Raw genomic sequence first — 13,540 nt, 5'->3', positions numbered from 1 at the left:
AAAATTTTCCCCCCATGCTGTATTCCATTCATCATAAACCATTCTCTGGTCCTCATGACAGAGCTGGAAAGAATTTTTTCTATTTTACAGTAGATGAGATAGCTTCCTCTATTTCCAGTATAGATGAGTTTGAGAAATAAAAGCAAACTTAGCCAGATATTCCCTGGATTTGTTGGTTTTATTGGCAGGAGTTCGATCACCTCTGTGCTACTGTTTGAGATGCCTGCACAATGCACTTTCCCTTCTCCCCCTGAGCAGAACTCTCCCCTCCCACCCAACCCATTATCCAAATGTTCTCTGATAATGCTCAGGGAAGACTTATTCTTGCTCTCAGTTCTATTGTTCTCTCCCTGGTAGTGACAGATTCATTTAATATTTTTTAAAGAATGCCAACGCTCATTCTATTCAATAGGAATCTGAAATTTAAAGAAATCCACCTTTTTTTTTTTTTTTTGCAAGTCATTATCCCCAGCTAATAGATATCCCTCCTGAAGCAGCAGTAGAGATGAAGTAATTTCAGGTACTATCACATTTCTATTCAGATCACAGGCAGCAATTCTTGCAGCGATTTTATTTCTCAGCAAAAATCATTATTGTCCCTCCTGAATTACCCTGAAGAGTTCTATTTTACTCCCACTACCTCTTCTCAACATTCCTTGATTAAAAAATAGTACATGATATTTGTTATCAAATATCAATACATAGACAAGAGTGGGAGAAATGGGGACTGGGGAAAAAGCAAAGGCACTTTAGAAAACATAAACCTTTAATAAGCAGGAAGGAGAATTTAAAGCAGCCTGAGAAAGACTGTGAAGCTGCAGATAGAAGAGTGCAGCACTTAGAGGAAACCAGAAGAAAAAGGGACAGCAATCCAAGGATCCAGCCCAAATCCATCCCTCCATGGTCTGGCAGAGTCCTTAATTTTAAAACTTCCTAAAGCTCCCAGTAATAATTCCTTCAGTTAGATTTTCTGAGCTCTGCAGGTACAACCAACTGCCTGATGAGATTTAAGAACAAAAGAAAAGCTTTAAAAGACTCAATCACTCAGCTTAATGAAAACATCTTGAATTATTTAACAAACAATCTATTAGACAGCTCCAGCTATCAGGAAACATGAAGTTTGATAGATCTGACTCCCTGCTGGAGTTTTATGTCACAGTGACTCCAGCCCTTTCCATGCAGTCTCAGGGATGTAACACAGGAGTGAATTCAGCCTGAGATTGAGCTGCATTAGACTTTCATATAGGATCTGTCACTAAGAGCAGGAAAAGCAGCCAACAATTATTTTAAAAAAGAAAAAAACCCTGGAAATAAGCTTTTCAGGCCCTGGAACTGAGGCATTATTCAATAATTCGTTCTCAGGTCCATTTGAATTCTCATCTGTCAACTCTCCTTTTATTACCAGACTGTTCTATAAGCAATGATCTGGCAACACACTTGAAAAATCTACGTATTCCTCCTCATCCATCACAACAAACAATTTTCCAAGCAACAACAGAGACAGTGTAATTTCAAGAGCAATAAGCTCAACTCCTAACTCATTATTTTTATGCCATTGTGGTGTGGCATAAGAAATATCATGGAAAACAGGAAACCTTTTCCTCCTTCCATCACAACCCTCTTCAATACATTAAAATGCACTCCTAAAAGTGCATTTAAAACTCTTCCCATCACTCAAAAATAAGCAAAAAATAATTAAAGTCCAAGTTACCGATGCTCAAGGAAGACAATTGAAATCTTCTTTGTTAAGTCACTATTTCAACATCTGAGGACACTTTGTTACAGACAACAAAAGGAGTCAATCACAGGAATAAAAAAGAAAAATAAAAATACAACTCCCTGAGACAGTTTGACCTAGAAATTCAGTAAAGCCCCCACCCTCTCAGTACAAAATGACAGGTGTTCATCAAATCTTGTTCTGCACTTGTAAAAACATTTTTTAGTTTAGAGAACACATTCAGCCAGAGAAACACTACATCATTCTTCAAAACATTCCTTTTTAACTGACACAAACCTAATTTCCATGCAAATATATGAAGCACAAAAAAACCAAGTTCCTAAAAATAAACCTCCACCTCTCAGAACATCATTCTCAAAGTTAACTTTTGACAAACTAACAGAAAGGCTGTGACTTTGTGTAGCAAAATGTTCCAGCAAAAAGCATCGGTGCAGGGAGAATTACTGAAAGATATTCTTCCAAAACCTACTATACAGGGTAAAAAAAGGATCCTGTCAAGTCATCAGAGAAGCTAAAAACCTCTTGTATACATTTCCACTTTTCAAGATATTTTTGTATTTCCGTTGGTGTGACTAAGCACTTTCCAAGCCAGGGATTTCCAACTGAAAGACAGTGTTCATTTGGAGAGGGTCCAACCACCTCCTCCTTTCAGGGAGCTGTTAATGGTTGATGTTCATGTTTAAAACAGCATTAATCATGCCTGCAAACAGGGAGAAGGGGGTTGCCAGACATTCAAAATACTGAGTATTTCCTTATTCTGGCATAAATCCACACTCCTACAACCTCGAGTCTGAGGGGATACAGATTAGATAATCAGAGAAAGAGGGGGGGAGATACCCAAACTAAGTGTTCACAGTGACATCATTTCAATTCCTGGAACTATCCAAGGAGAGGCACTTGGAAAGGCCCTGTAGCACAATATTACTGCTTTAGAGAGACCAAAAAAAATATTAAAGGACCTTTATTGCAGTGAATGATTAACTCTGAGTGACATCAGCCTGTGCTGAGTATCACCAGCCCCTCTGTAAATCAGACAGGGCTGGAAATCCATAGCAGAACCTTGGTTTGTGGTACACATTTCCTGCCAAAATGGGATATTACACAGAGAATGGAGCATGCAGCACAGACACAGGGTATATCCTATAAAGGATATAACTTATAAAGGTTATACCCAGCCTTTAGGCCAGGACAAGGCAGATCCCTTTTGATCCAGCCCTGCTCAGTTTCCAAGCCAGCAGGGGCTTGGCCCTTGTGAATGCTTGGCTCTTGCATGGCTCTGAACTCACCCAAATTTCTGCTTTCTCTTTTTGTACCTGCCCTCCTCACTATAACACGGAATTCCAGAGGTGTTTCCAGCCCACCCTCCCATTCCCTCTGATTTTATCCCCCCTCTGCAGAGCAGTGGCACAGCTTGGAGCCCAGCCTGAGTGTGCAGGTGACACAGTTTGTAGCACACACAAGAGAGAGCCACGGGGCTATTAATGAACCCAACTGCAACAATTCCAATCACTTGGCCTCTCTTTGCTAAGACAGATATTCCCTGTACTACATAGTCACATATTAAAGAGCATTTAAGCCAATTCAAGTGCAGTCACTTCAAAAGCAGCAAGGTGTCACAGGTAGAGTTAGTGCCAGTGATTGATGACTCAAACACTTTAAAAGAAGATCTAAACTCAGTTACAAAATCTAATCTCTTCAGCAAAATGCTTTACTTACTGGACCTTGAGGACTGTTCTTGGCACTGGAAACCAGAGTCATAACATCAGATTTATAGTCCTGGAAAGAGAAAAGGGGGGAAAAAATAGTCAGATTAAAGATAATAGATGGCACTTTACATGTCAGGAATAAAGACCAGCATTGAGCACCACTGTGATTAGACTCAGAGGTGCCATTAGTAAAACATTTGATTATTCAGAGTTTCCTTGCTGTTCATCTCGTGCCTTAGACCCTTCGACTGAATTACACACTTTGTTGGTTTTACCATAATGATCCCCAAGGAAGGCAGCAGCCTGATGTCTCTTTTGGGAGGCAGTGGGGTGGAAGGACAGGATTTCTGCCTTCCAGAAACTCAGGGGAGAGCTCCATTGCACTTCCTGAACCAGCCCTGCACATGAAACTTGGGTGAGAGTTTCCCAGCCACTCAAAATTCTCTCAGCACCTGCTGACAAACGTCTCTCCATTCCAACAGAGGTTTCTGTCCTGTAAATCTTGTTCCTAAGCCCTGCAGCACAGGCTGAGCAGGAGGCAGGCCCATGGCTATGCTGGCTCACTATTCTTGTGTCACATCTCCATCTAGGTGCACCCTAAAGCAATGGAAAATCCCTCATTTTCTACCTCTCAGGAAGCTTCTCTCCTACAGCCCAGCTGGCATTTCACAAGTCACAAAGCAGTTTGGGGCTTGGGCAAGAGAAGAGCTGAGCACTCTGCTGTTACTGCAACACAGGAACCGAGGCTGGGAGGGTTTCTAACAGCTGAGAGAAGAACCAGAGTGTCTAAACACAGGTGCAATAAATTCAGCTGCAAGACTCAGGGCAGTAAGTCTTGAAACAGTTCTGATTTTAAAAGGATCTGTTAGTTAGCATGCTAAATTTTTGCCTTTTTCTCAATGAATACAGCCATCACAGTCATATTTGTATTTTGAAAAGGCCTCCCAGAGCTGGCCTCCTCTTTTCATGCCATCCTGTCAAAAAAGATCAGATTTACATGGCAAGCCAAGCTACACAGCTCCCCATGTTGTTTGGGAATTAAAGTCTGATAAGCTGAAATTGAGGCCTATCTGTCCAAGACAGCAAAGAGTAACTGCTATAAACTTCTTTTAATTATCATCATCAAGCATGCCTCCATATATAAAGCTTCTAGAGCCTTTATTTATAGGAGATGTGCTATGAGCCAGGAGACAGATCATATTTCAGGGAGCTGCTAGTAATTCTCCATCCTTCACCCTGAGTACCCCCAAGACTCTGAACTGTATAAATGAGAGTAGCCCTCAGTGTCCATTCAATTCAGCCACTGCAAACACCATCTCCTTCACAGGAAGTGCCACCAAACCAGCTTCACAAGGTGTCAATAGATAAACTACCACCAAAATCACCTCCCAGACAAACCCCTGCAGCCCAATCCATGTCCCCCACAGAGGATGGCAGCCACTGTTGCCCACTAAAAAGCTGCAAACTGAGACCAACATTGAAGAAAACCACCAAGCAAATCTCTGTTCCAGTCCTGGGTGGTGTCACAGTGCCTCCATACCCTTACCCACTGCTCTGCCACTGAGCAGCTGTGCCTTTGCTGCCTTTTCAGGTTTTCACTCCTGCCACTCTCCTCCCTTGTGTCCCTGCTGCCCCAGAGCCCTTTCCCTGCTCCTGCTTTGCCATCACTCTGCGCAGCAGGATGCACGTGCAGCTCTTGGTATTCCCTGCCCATTTCCTTCCCCCCTGGTTCCAGAGCTCCTCAGGCTGCACCATCTCCCTGGGATCACAGCTGCACAGGGCTCAGGAAGGACTGGGGCAATCCAAACCAACCTTTTTGCAGGGCTGTTCCTCCTGGGAAACTCCCTAGCAGAGACAACACGTTTTCTTTCACACCACACTTCCACAAGGCAATGCCACGAGTTCCAAATAAATATGACATTTTAAGCAGCTATTTTGCAAATATACTTCTTTTTCCTCCCCTAGCCAGCTAATCTCTAAGCATTGCACAGCTCTGTGTAGCAGTAACAAATTAATAAACAGCTTTAGGCCAGTGCTGCATGTGGGACAGCTCCTTGGGAAGCTCGTGCTGTGCTCCCTATTAATAACTCCCTCACCACCTGTGAAAATCCAGGCACATTGAAGCAGAAAATAAAAGCAAAAATAGCAAAACTCCTCAGGTTTAGGTTGTTTTTAGGGGGGTAGAGAATTCCAACATCAATCCAGATTAATCTAAACCTGTTAGCAAGAGCCCAAATCCTTTCTCCAGTAATTCCAGATGCTTGGACTGGGATCCACCAAACCCCCTTCTCCTCCTCCTGCATCACACAGGCTGAAATCACCATTCCCTCACTCCAGCTGCAATAGCAGCTCTGATAGACAAAGGAGATTAATTCCCATCATAATGATTTTCACATCTAAGACACTTTCCTCTACACCATTTCTGTATTTACAGCAAACAAAAAATTGGTTTGTGGAGTTGCTTTCACACTCATTTTCAGGTAATGTGTCATAATAATATCTGGTACCTGTTCAGGTTATGCAGAGTATTGTGCCACTGACAAATCATTTAACTATGCACTTGTCTTGGAGGCTGCAGGAAAATGGAAATTACACAGTTTCAACACTGCAGCAGCACAATAAACAAAAACTTTCTCCCTCCTGTAGAGCTACACTTCGTGCTCCTAGCAGTGCCTCCTCCAGGTAATTTCTTTTGAGTCTCTTGTTTCCATTAACATTTGTATTTTGAGGTGATTTCTACTTGGTACTCAAAGGTGTTATTGCAACAACCATTTACAAGCTATTTTATTTTCAGGGTCTGTTCTGTTACCAAAGGCAGCTATGCTGTGCCTATGCCAGGCTTTCCAGAAGTTTCTTATCATTCCCATTACTGCCCATCTGCCCTTAGAGGAATCAAGAAATAGCAATAAAACACTCCCTAAATTTTATGTGGGGCACAGCCTTCTCCCCACCCCTCAAACTGAAAGTTTGGACTAAATGTCAGCTAACAGACATTACTTTCCATTCTTCTGACTTTAATGGGAAAAATAAATTTTGGCAGTCTTTCCCCAGTGTTAAAAGTCTTAGCTACTCCCTGGGGATAGAAAGAATCAATGCAAGTAAGATCCATATTTTCTTTCTTGGAACACCACTACTTCCAGCAATTTATTTGACTGACTATGCCTTCTATTACCATGTAAATTGTTTCAGGCTGCAGGAAAAAAAAAAGTATTAATCTCCCCTCAGTAAGTCATAAAATAAAGAAATCAATTTCAAGGTCAATTTAGTCTAAATAACACCTGCTGCCCTTTTTGTAACATGCAGACTCCTCTGAAACACTAAGTTGCTGTCTATAAAGGCATCAGTACGTGATGTCTCACATAAATCAGGGTGCTGGATGGTCCAAGGCAGCTGATTTGCAGGGTACAAAGTGGGGCTGGCAAACAAGCCCCAGAGCAGGGCCCTCTTCATCACTCCTCTTCATCATCAGCACAAGGCTTTGCACAGAAAATAAAGCCAGGGGAGCCTGGAGTCTGCAGGGGTCTGGTTCTGCAAGGAGCTTGTGCCTTGTCACCTTCTGGGGACATCCAGGGAGCCCCAGCTCCCTGCAGGGAGCATTCACATCCATGAAGGGTCAGCAGCACAAGGTGAGCTTCAGAGAAGGGGGAAAGGACAAAAAAAAATAGCAGGAACAAGAAGAAATCTTTCCTTCTGTTGGAGTCTTTCCTTCTGTTGGGAAGAGGAGTGGAATGGCAGAGACTGGAAATAGGAATTAAGATAATGGACTTTTTTCCCTGTCCTAGAATTCAGAAAAGGGAAGCTACTTGAAATATTCTCTTTTATTCCACTTTTAAGTGGAAATCTATTTCTCTTCTGGTCAAAAACTGTCCAATCTTTCTTTTAAATATACTTCATGTGCTCTCCTTGTAGCCCAAGACTGCATTTGATGGCTCTAAGGAGGCTGGACATCCATGCCCTTCTCCTGAAAAGTTTGCCTTGAACTCTGTAACTTTTCTGGGCTGGGACAGAAAAGTTCCAAAGCCTCAGGACTGGGCGGCCTGGCCACTGTGTTCCTCCCCACTGTGGTACTTCTTTCCCATCAGATGAATACAACTATTTTTCCTTTGCCATGTCCAGTTCACAGCAGTGCTGGTGCCTTGTTAAATCCAAAGTTCCTGACAGGTTTTTATTTGTTCCTCTGGGTCCCCCAGCAGAAGACAATCTGGACAATCAATACCCAAGCAATACAAGTTGCTTCAGGAATGAAGCAAATATTCAGATATTCTGGAAAGGGACTCCCTATTCCTGTAAGACTTCTCTAATGAAAACAAAACAATGTCCTGAAGGCTTCTGAAAAGGGCTGAGAACATAAAGATGCACAAGGCTGAGCAGGCAGCAAACTGAAATCAATTTACAGCAAATGCTCTGACACAGGAGTCCTTTAAAGCAGGAACAGATTGTGGCCTCCCTGCCAGAGCTGTACCCCAGCTCCGCCCCAGGACATCCAGGAGAGGGAACAGCCCCAGGTGTCCCCAGGCTCACAAAGAACAATGCTCAGAAATGTCACAGCAGCAGAGCTCTCTCTCAGTTGTGGGCATTAGTAGGTGGTCTCCAAGGCCTTCCCAGCATTTATTGCATGAATCTGGAATTATTGAGAGGTTTCACCTCTTGTTCTACACAGCAGAAATACCTTCCTATGGTGCCCAAAGAGAAAACCAACCCCAACTCTATCATTTAGAGCAGGGGGTGCACAGCACCATCCCTGTTGCACAATTCATAGTTAGCACTGGAATGTGGAGCCATTTTCATACATATAGAGACTTGGAATGTCTCCTGCTTTAGCTGGAAGACAACATTTCACCAAATAATAAAAATATCATTTCATCAACTCTGATATATTCATAGATTTATAGAGTATAATGATTCTCCTATGATGATACACTAGCAAAAAGGAATGCTGCCATTTTCCATCAGATAACACTCGGTGAGTCAAAGGTTACATAGAAATAAATTGGAAAATATAAAGTCACAGAAAAAATAATTTATTTATTGGATATAAGAAAATATTTCATTTTTTAAATCCATGATCCTGAATCCTATTTAATGCAAACTTCTCTGTGAAATCCCACTATCACAAGCCAAGGATAATGGCTGTGTGTCAGGAACTGCCAATATACTGATTCAGTGAGTCAAGAAACAAGGATGAGATTTACTAGGAGTGATAAGCATATTAATGTTATATCATCTAAAATCATACAAATACTCATTTTGCAGTTGAATGTGTCTAATAGCATGAGATTCCACAGTAGAAAAACAAACAGAAGCCTGGCATGGCTGTCCAAGGGCTCAAAAGATTAGAAACACAAGAAAAGAGCAACTTTTTAAAGGGTTTATTTGTTTGAGGTGAAGGAACAGAAACAACCACTAACTTCAGATGCGCAGCAGAAAGAGGTGTGTAAGACACACAAGGAGGGGTTTTTTTAAAGGGAAATTATCTTTTCCACATGCCAAGAAGAAGCCTCAGAATCCTGAACAATGAAGCCCTGTAAAGAACAGGGGGAGATGTCTCCCAAAGATGAAGAACAGAAGCAGTGCAAGAAGAAAGCCAGAATATTCCTAACTCTTTGTGCTCAGCTGAATGATTCTGTATTTCCTAATCCTCCAGCAGTCCATGAAGTGGGTAAATTATTGCAGGATCTGCTGTGAAATCAAGGTGAAGAAAGAGACAAAACAAGTGGAGAGTTAAATAAATACTTTCAAAATGTAATCACAAAGGGCACAGATGAGCATGTCTGACATTGCCCATTATCTCCTGAGCAGAATCACTTCAGGTTTACTGAGGCAGGAGATTTCAGTCACCTACAAGTCACTCAGGAACATTTATCTGGGAGTATTAGGAGACAATCAGGAGCAGAATCTGCAGAGCAGTGATAACCATCACCAGGGGTTTGCCCTTGCACTGGAACAGCAGCAGAGGTGCCCAGGGATCTCAGCAAACCAGCCCTGCCCTGGCTGCAGGGAGTGCTTGGTGACACTGCAGCCGAGCTCAGATAAGAAATCAAAAGTTTCTCTTTGCCTGAAGCTCAGATAAACCCAGCTGGGTTTATCTCTACTCCAAACAGCCTGGGAAAATGTTGCCAATGATTCCCGATTTTCACTGGCCAAAGCTGAAAGGAAACCACTACCTGCAGATGCACAGCAGAAAGAGCAGTGCAAGACACACAAGGAGCTTTTTAATGGGAAATTATCTGTTCCATGTGCCAAGAAGAAGTTCAGAATCCTGAACAATGATGGAAACCTCACAGGAACATTCTCCCATGGCACCCCATCACCAAAACACCCCATCAGGAAATGCTTCATTCACCAACTAGCCAAAATTTTCATTAAGTGGATTTAAAGGCAAAAAAAATCAGCTACAGGATGTATCCACATTATTTGTTCCCCCAGGCACAGAAATATTTCTTATGCTACAGAATTTTCAGACAATGATTATATTTTAAATGTATTACCTGCCTGATCACTGTTGCAGGATGCTCCTCACAAAATACACCTTTCATGTGATTCTCTGGCATATATAATATTTATATTTTTCTATATAACATATATTTAGCTATAATATATATATATTTATATAAAATATTGTATATAACATTATTATATTATTATAATATATATTTTTATATATTATAATTATGTATATGTTATATAAATATATAAATTTATATATATTATAATTACAACAATATTATATTATTATTTACTAGATTATATATAATATTATCGATAATATATTCAATATATTATATATTATATTTATATTATATATATATATAATATGTGCAGGGCTGTTCAAATCTAAGCACTAATATTCTGCTATAGCAATCCACCACCCACCTTGCATTGTTCTGCCCCAAAAAGCTTAGACAAGCCATGATCAAGTTTCTAGGGCTGAGACTTCAGAAAATAATCAATATAAGGCTATTGTTACATGACTGGGAACAATTACATGACTGTGAAGTTCATTTATTTAGAACTGGTATCTCTTATATTACTGTAAAACTAACAGGCATTACATGGAGTCTTTCAGAAAAAAAAAAGACCAGAATATTTCTGTCCAGTCTTTGCAATATTACCTGCATATAAATCTCCTCTGTAGGGACTGCTGCCAGTCTAACATGACAGAGTCATGGCTCAAAACATAAATATTTCACTGCTGGGGAGAATTAGCAGTTGTTACAGGCTAAACAGTGGCTCTGCTTTCAGTGCCCTGAGGAAACAGCTGAGTGCTTCTCAGCTGCCTGGTGACACCACAGAGCATCATTTACCTGGCCAGAGTATTCTCATCTTCCCTTCCTGCTGCTAGAGCCCATGGACTCTGCTTCCACGACTGTGAAATAAGAACTGATGAAGAGATAGATTTGAAATATTATTGCATTACACCCTGTGCTGTGGTTTTTGACAAGTGGCCTTCCCTCAGCTCTATCAGGGCAGCATTCTGTGCAGTGCCCAGGGCCTGGGGAGCTCCCCAGAGCATTGCAATCCCAGGTTTGCTCCATTCACAGGACAATTAAACATCTGCACCACCTGTTCTTTGTTAAAACATTATCACTCCTGTTCTCTGAATGCCATTTCAACCCACTCCTGCAATTCCAAGCCACCTTCTGCCCTGAACACTTGCTGGCTTAGCAGATTTCTTTTGGCATGGATAGCAAAACTACAGTTAAGTATTTCAATTTTCCTTATGTACTAGCAGTCATGTTATTTTTCAGGAAGGTTGATGAGGCCTGAAATAACAGAAAATTTCTTCCTTTTATTGAAGAAATACATATAAATGCAAACAAAAGTGAGGAATCAATTCAAAATCCTAGGATAGCTTTCCAATAAATAAAAGTGAAATGAAAATTCAGTTGCATGCAGCTATTACAAGCTCATATAACTCTGCCAAGATAGCACTTCAGCTCCGTGTTTATTTCTGTCAGAATAATATGAGGAATGCTCTATCAGTTGGAACTGGATTACAATAAATAAGATTCAATTTAAGAATAAATGGCTCAAGTCCTGAGGGCAATTTAAAATTTGTATATTTAAGAAAAATAAATCTATATCTCTTGCAAGGAAATAATACTTTGGACAGTGAGTTTATGAAGGGATACAAGCTATGAAATTATGTAGCTGCTGTTAATGTACCACAGAACCTGTCAGCTAAAGAAAAACAGCAGTAAAACATAGCAACCAGAGAGAAGGAAGGGAAATTCTCTGAGAAAATGCTGAAACATGCAGAGAATGGATGCACCAAGAATAGAAATTAAGGCAAAATCCTCGTATCACTTCCCCATGAGCACCTCCCTGCTCTCTGCCATCAGGGTAAGCCTGTTTCCATGGCATGTTGTGGAATGTGGAATAACAGCAGCCAAATGAGTTCTGCCAGAATTTTCAGTGTCTCTGTAGTGCTCAAAGATGTTGGAATTTGGAGCAAAAAGTTGTGACTGCATTCAAAATTAATGAGGACATCCCACCCCAAGCTCATGCACAGCTTCTGACAGCCACAAGTGGAGCTGCAGGTCTGCTCTGACAGCATCAGGAGAAAAGGCTGAAGATTTGTTTCAAATAAATGTGGGCTATGCTGTGGGCCCTGTCTGCCTAGGGTAGAAATTCAGCATTGTCAGGACAGCCCCACGACTCCAGCATTGAAAATTCAGCATTGTCAGGACAGCCCCACGACTCCAGCATTGAAAATTCAGCATTGGGCAGGACAACACCACAACTCCAGCATTGAAAATTCAGCATTGTCAGGACAGCCCCACGACTCCAGCATTGAAAATTCAGCATTGTCAGGACAACACCACAACTCTAGCATTGAAAATTCAGCATTGTCAGGACAGCACCACAACTTCCAGTCACTGCAAACCTCTCTGCTTCTGCATGCCCACAAGAAATAGCTGAAATTCAACCAGTTGCAGATCTAGATGAACTAACTATGTTTTATATCTCCTATTGCTTGTTCAAATGTCCCCCCACTCACAACAGGTACATTCCAGCAGCCAGCAGTGGCTCCTGGTGTTTTGATCTGTTTCAAACACACAACCAGCCCCCTGGTTATTTATTAAAGCTGAATTTACATGGGAAGTTTCTCTGCCTGGGACCTGCTCTGTTATCTGAAGCTTACTGGTTCTTAAATTAGAGTTATTGGATTATAAATCAAATGGCATCTAGTTAAAAAATAACCCCAGCAGTATTAGAGCTCACTGTTTGGCAGGAGTGCTGGCTGTACCTGTCAGAAAAGGACACTCAGGACAATGAACACAGAGCCAAAAATTCATGTCCCCAGAAAAACTATTTTCTTTACTTGTGATGAAGCATCCATTAACATCTCTGTAATAAAGGGTGAGGTTTTCTTGCTGCATGTCCAGAGGAACAGTGGATTTTGGCACATTTCATATTTTGGCCTTCACTCTTTCACTCCTCAGGCACTAAGGAAGCAATGGAAAAGAGATTACGGTCTTAAAGGAAAAGAATCCTGCATGCAGATTGTGGGGCTTGATACCAGGAGCCATAATACCCTTTTCTAGTCAAGAAAAGTACTGATAAGCACTGCAACTCCTCTGTTCACAGTGCAGCTGCCTGAAGGTGGAAACATGAATTTAATGCTAAGCCAATGTTACATTTGTAGTCTTTCAACACCTAGGGCAGTGCAGAGAGCAGCTCCATCTTCCCAGCTCTGCTCTCACTGGAGGGAAGGCTGAGAAATCAGAATCCTCCCCACTCTGCCTGCATGGCTGAGGGAGGAGGGGGAATCAGGGACAGGTAAAACCTGCAGAGCTGGGACCCCAGCAGGACAGGACTAACCCCAAAATACTGACCAGAGCTGTGATGGCAGGTCCCTCTTCCCCCAGTTTCATACAACATGGAATACTGAGAGCCAAACATTGATCAGAGCTGTTCTAGCCTTATTTTTAAGTCCCTAGAGCCCTTTCCATGCCCTTAGTCATGGAACTGAAAACCACTATGAAAATTGAGAAGCCTTTTGGGGTTTTTCTGATTCACAACTAATATTTTCAGGGTGAAAACTTGTTGTGTTTTAAAGAGCCCACGTTTATATCTCTGAAATTGCTTGGCA

The 13,540-nt window shown here is 41.5% G+C and overlaps 1 protein-coding gene across 13 annotated transcripts in view; it reads right to left on the bottom strand.

Moving 5' to 3' along the window:
- RBFOX1 (RNA binding fox-1 homolog 1) overlaps positions 1–13,540 on the bottom strand; it is a 1,178,577-nt gene that overhangs the window by 1,045,726 nt on the left and 119,311 nt on the right. For all 13 annotated transcript variants that reach the window (XM_066561182.1, XM_066561192.1, XM_066561190.1 and 10 more), the window contains exon 2: positions 3,455–3,514. In XM_066561182.1, coding sequence (XP_066417279.1) covers positions 3,455–3,514 — 60 coding nt within the window. The remainder of the gene's footprint in view (positions 1–3,454; positions 3,515–13,540) is intronic.

This window comes from Molothrus aeneus, chromosome 16, assembly GCF_037042795.1.
Source record: "Molothrus aeneus isolate 106 chromosome 16, BPBGC_Maene_1.0, whole genome shotgun sequence".
Lineage (NCBI taxonomy): Eukaryota > Metazoa > Chordata > Aves > Passeriformes > Icteridae > Molothrus > Molothrus aeneus.
This window is presented reverse-complemented; position numbering and strand designations above follow the sequence as displayed.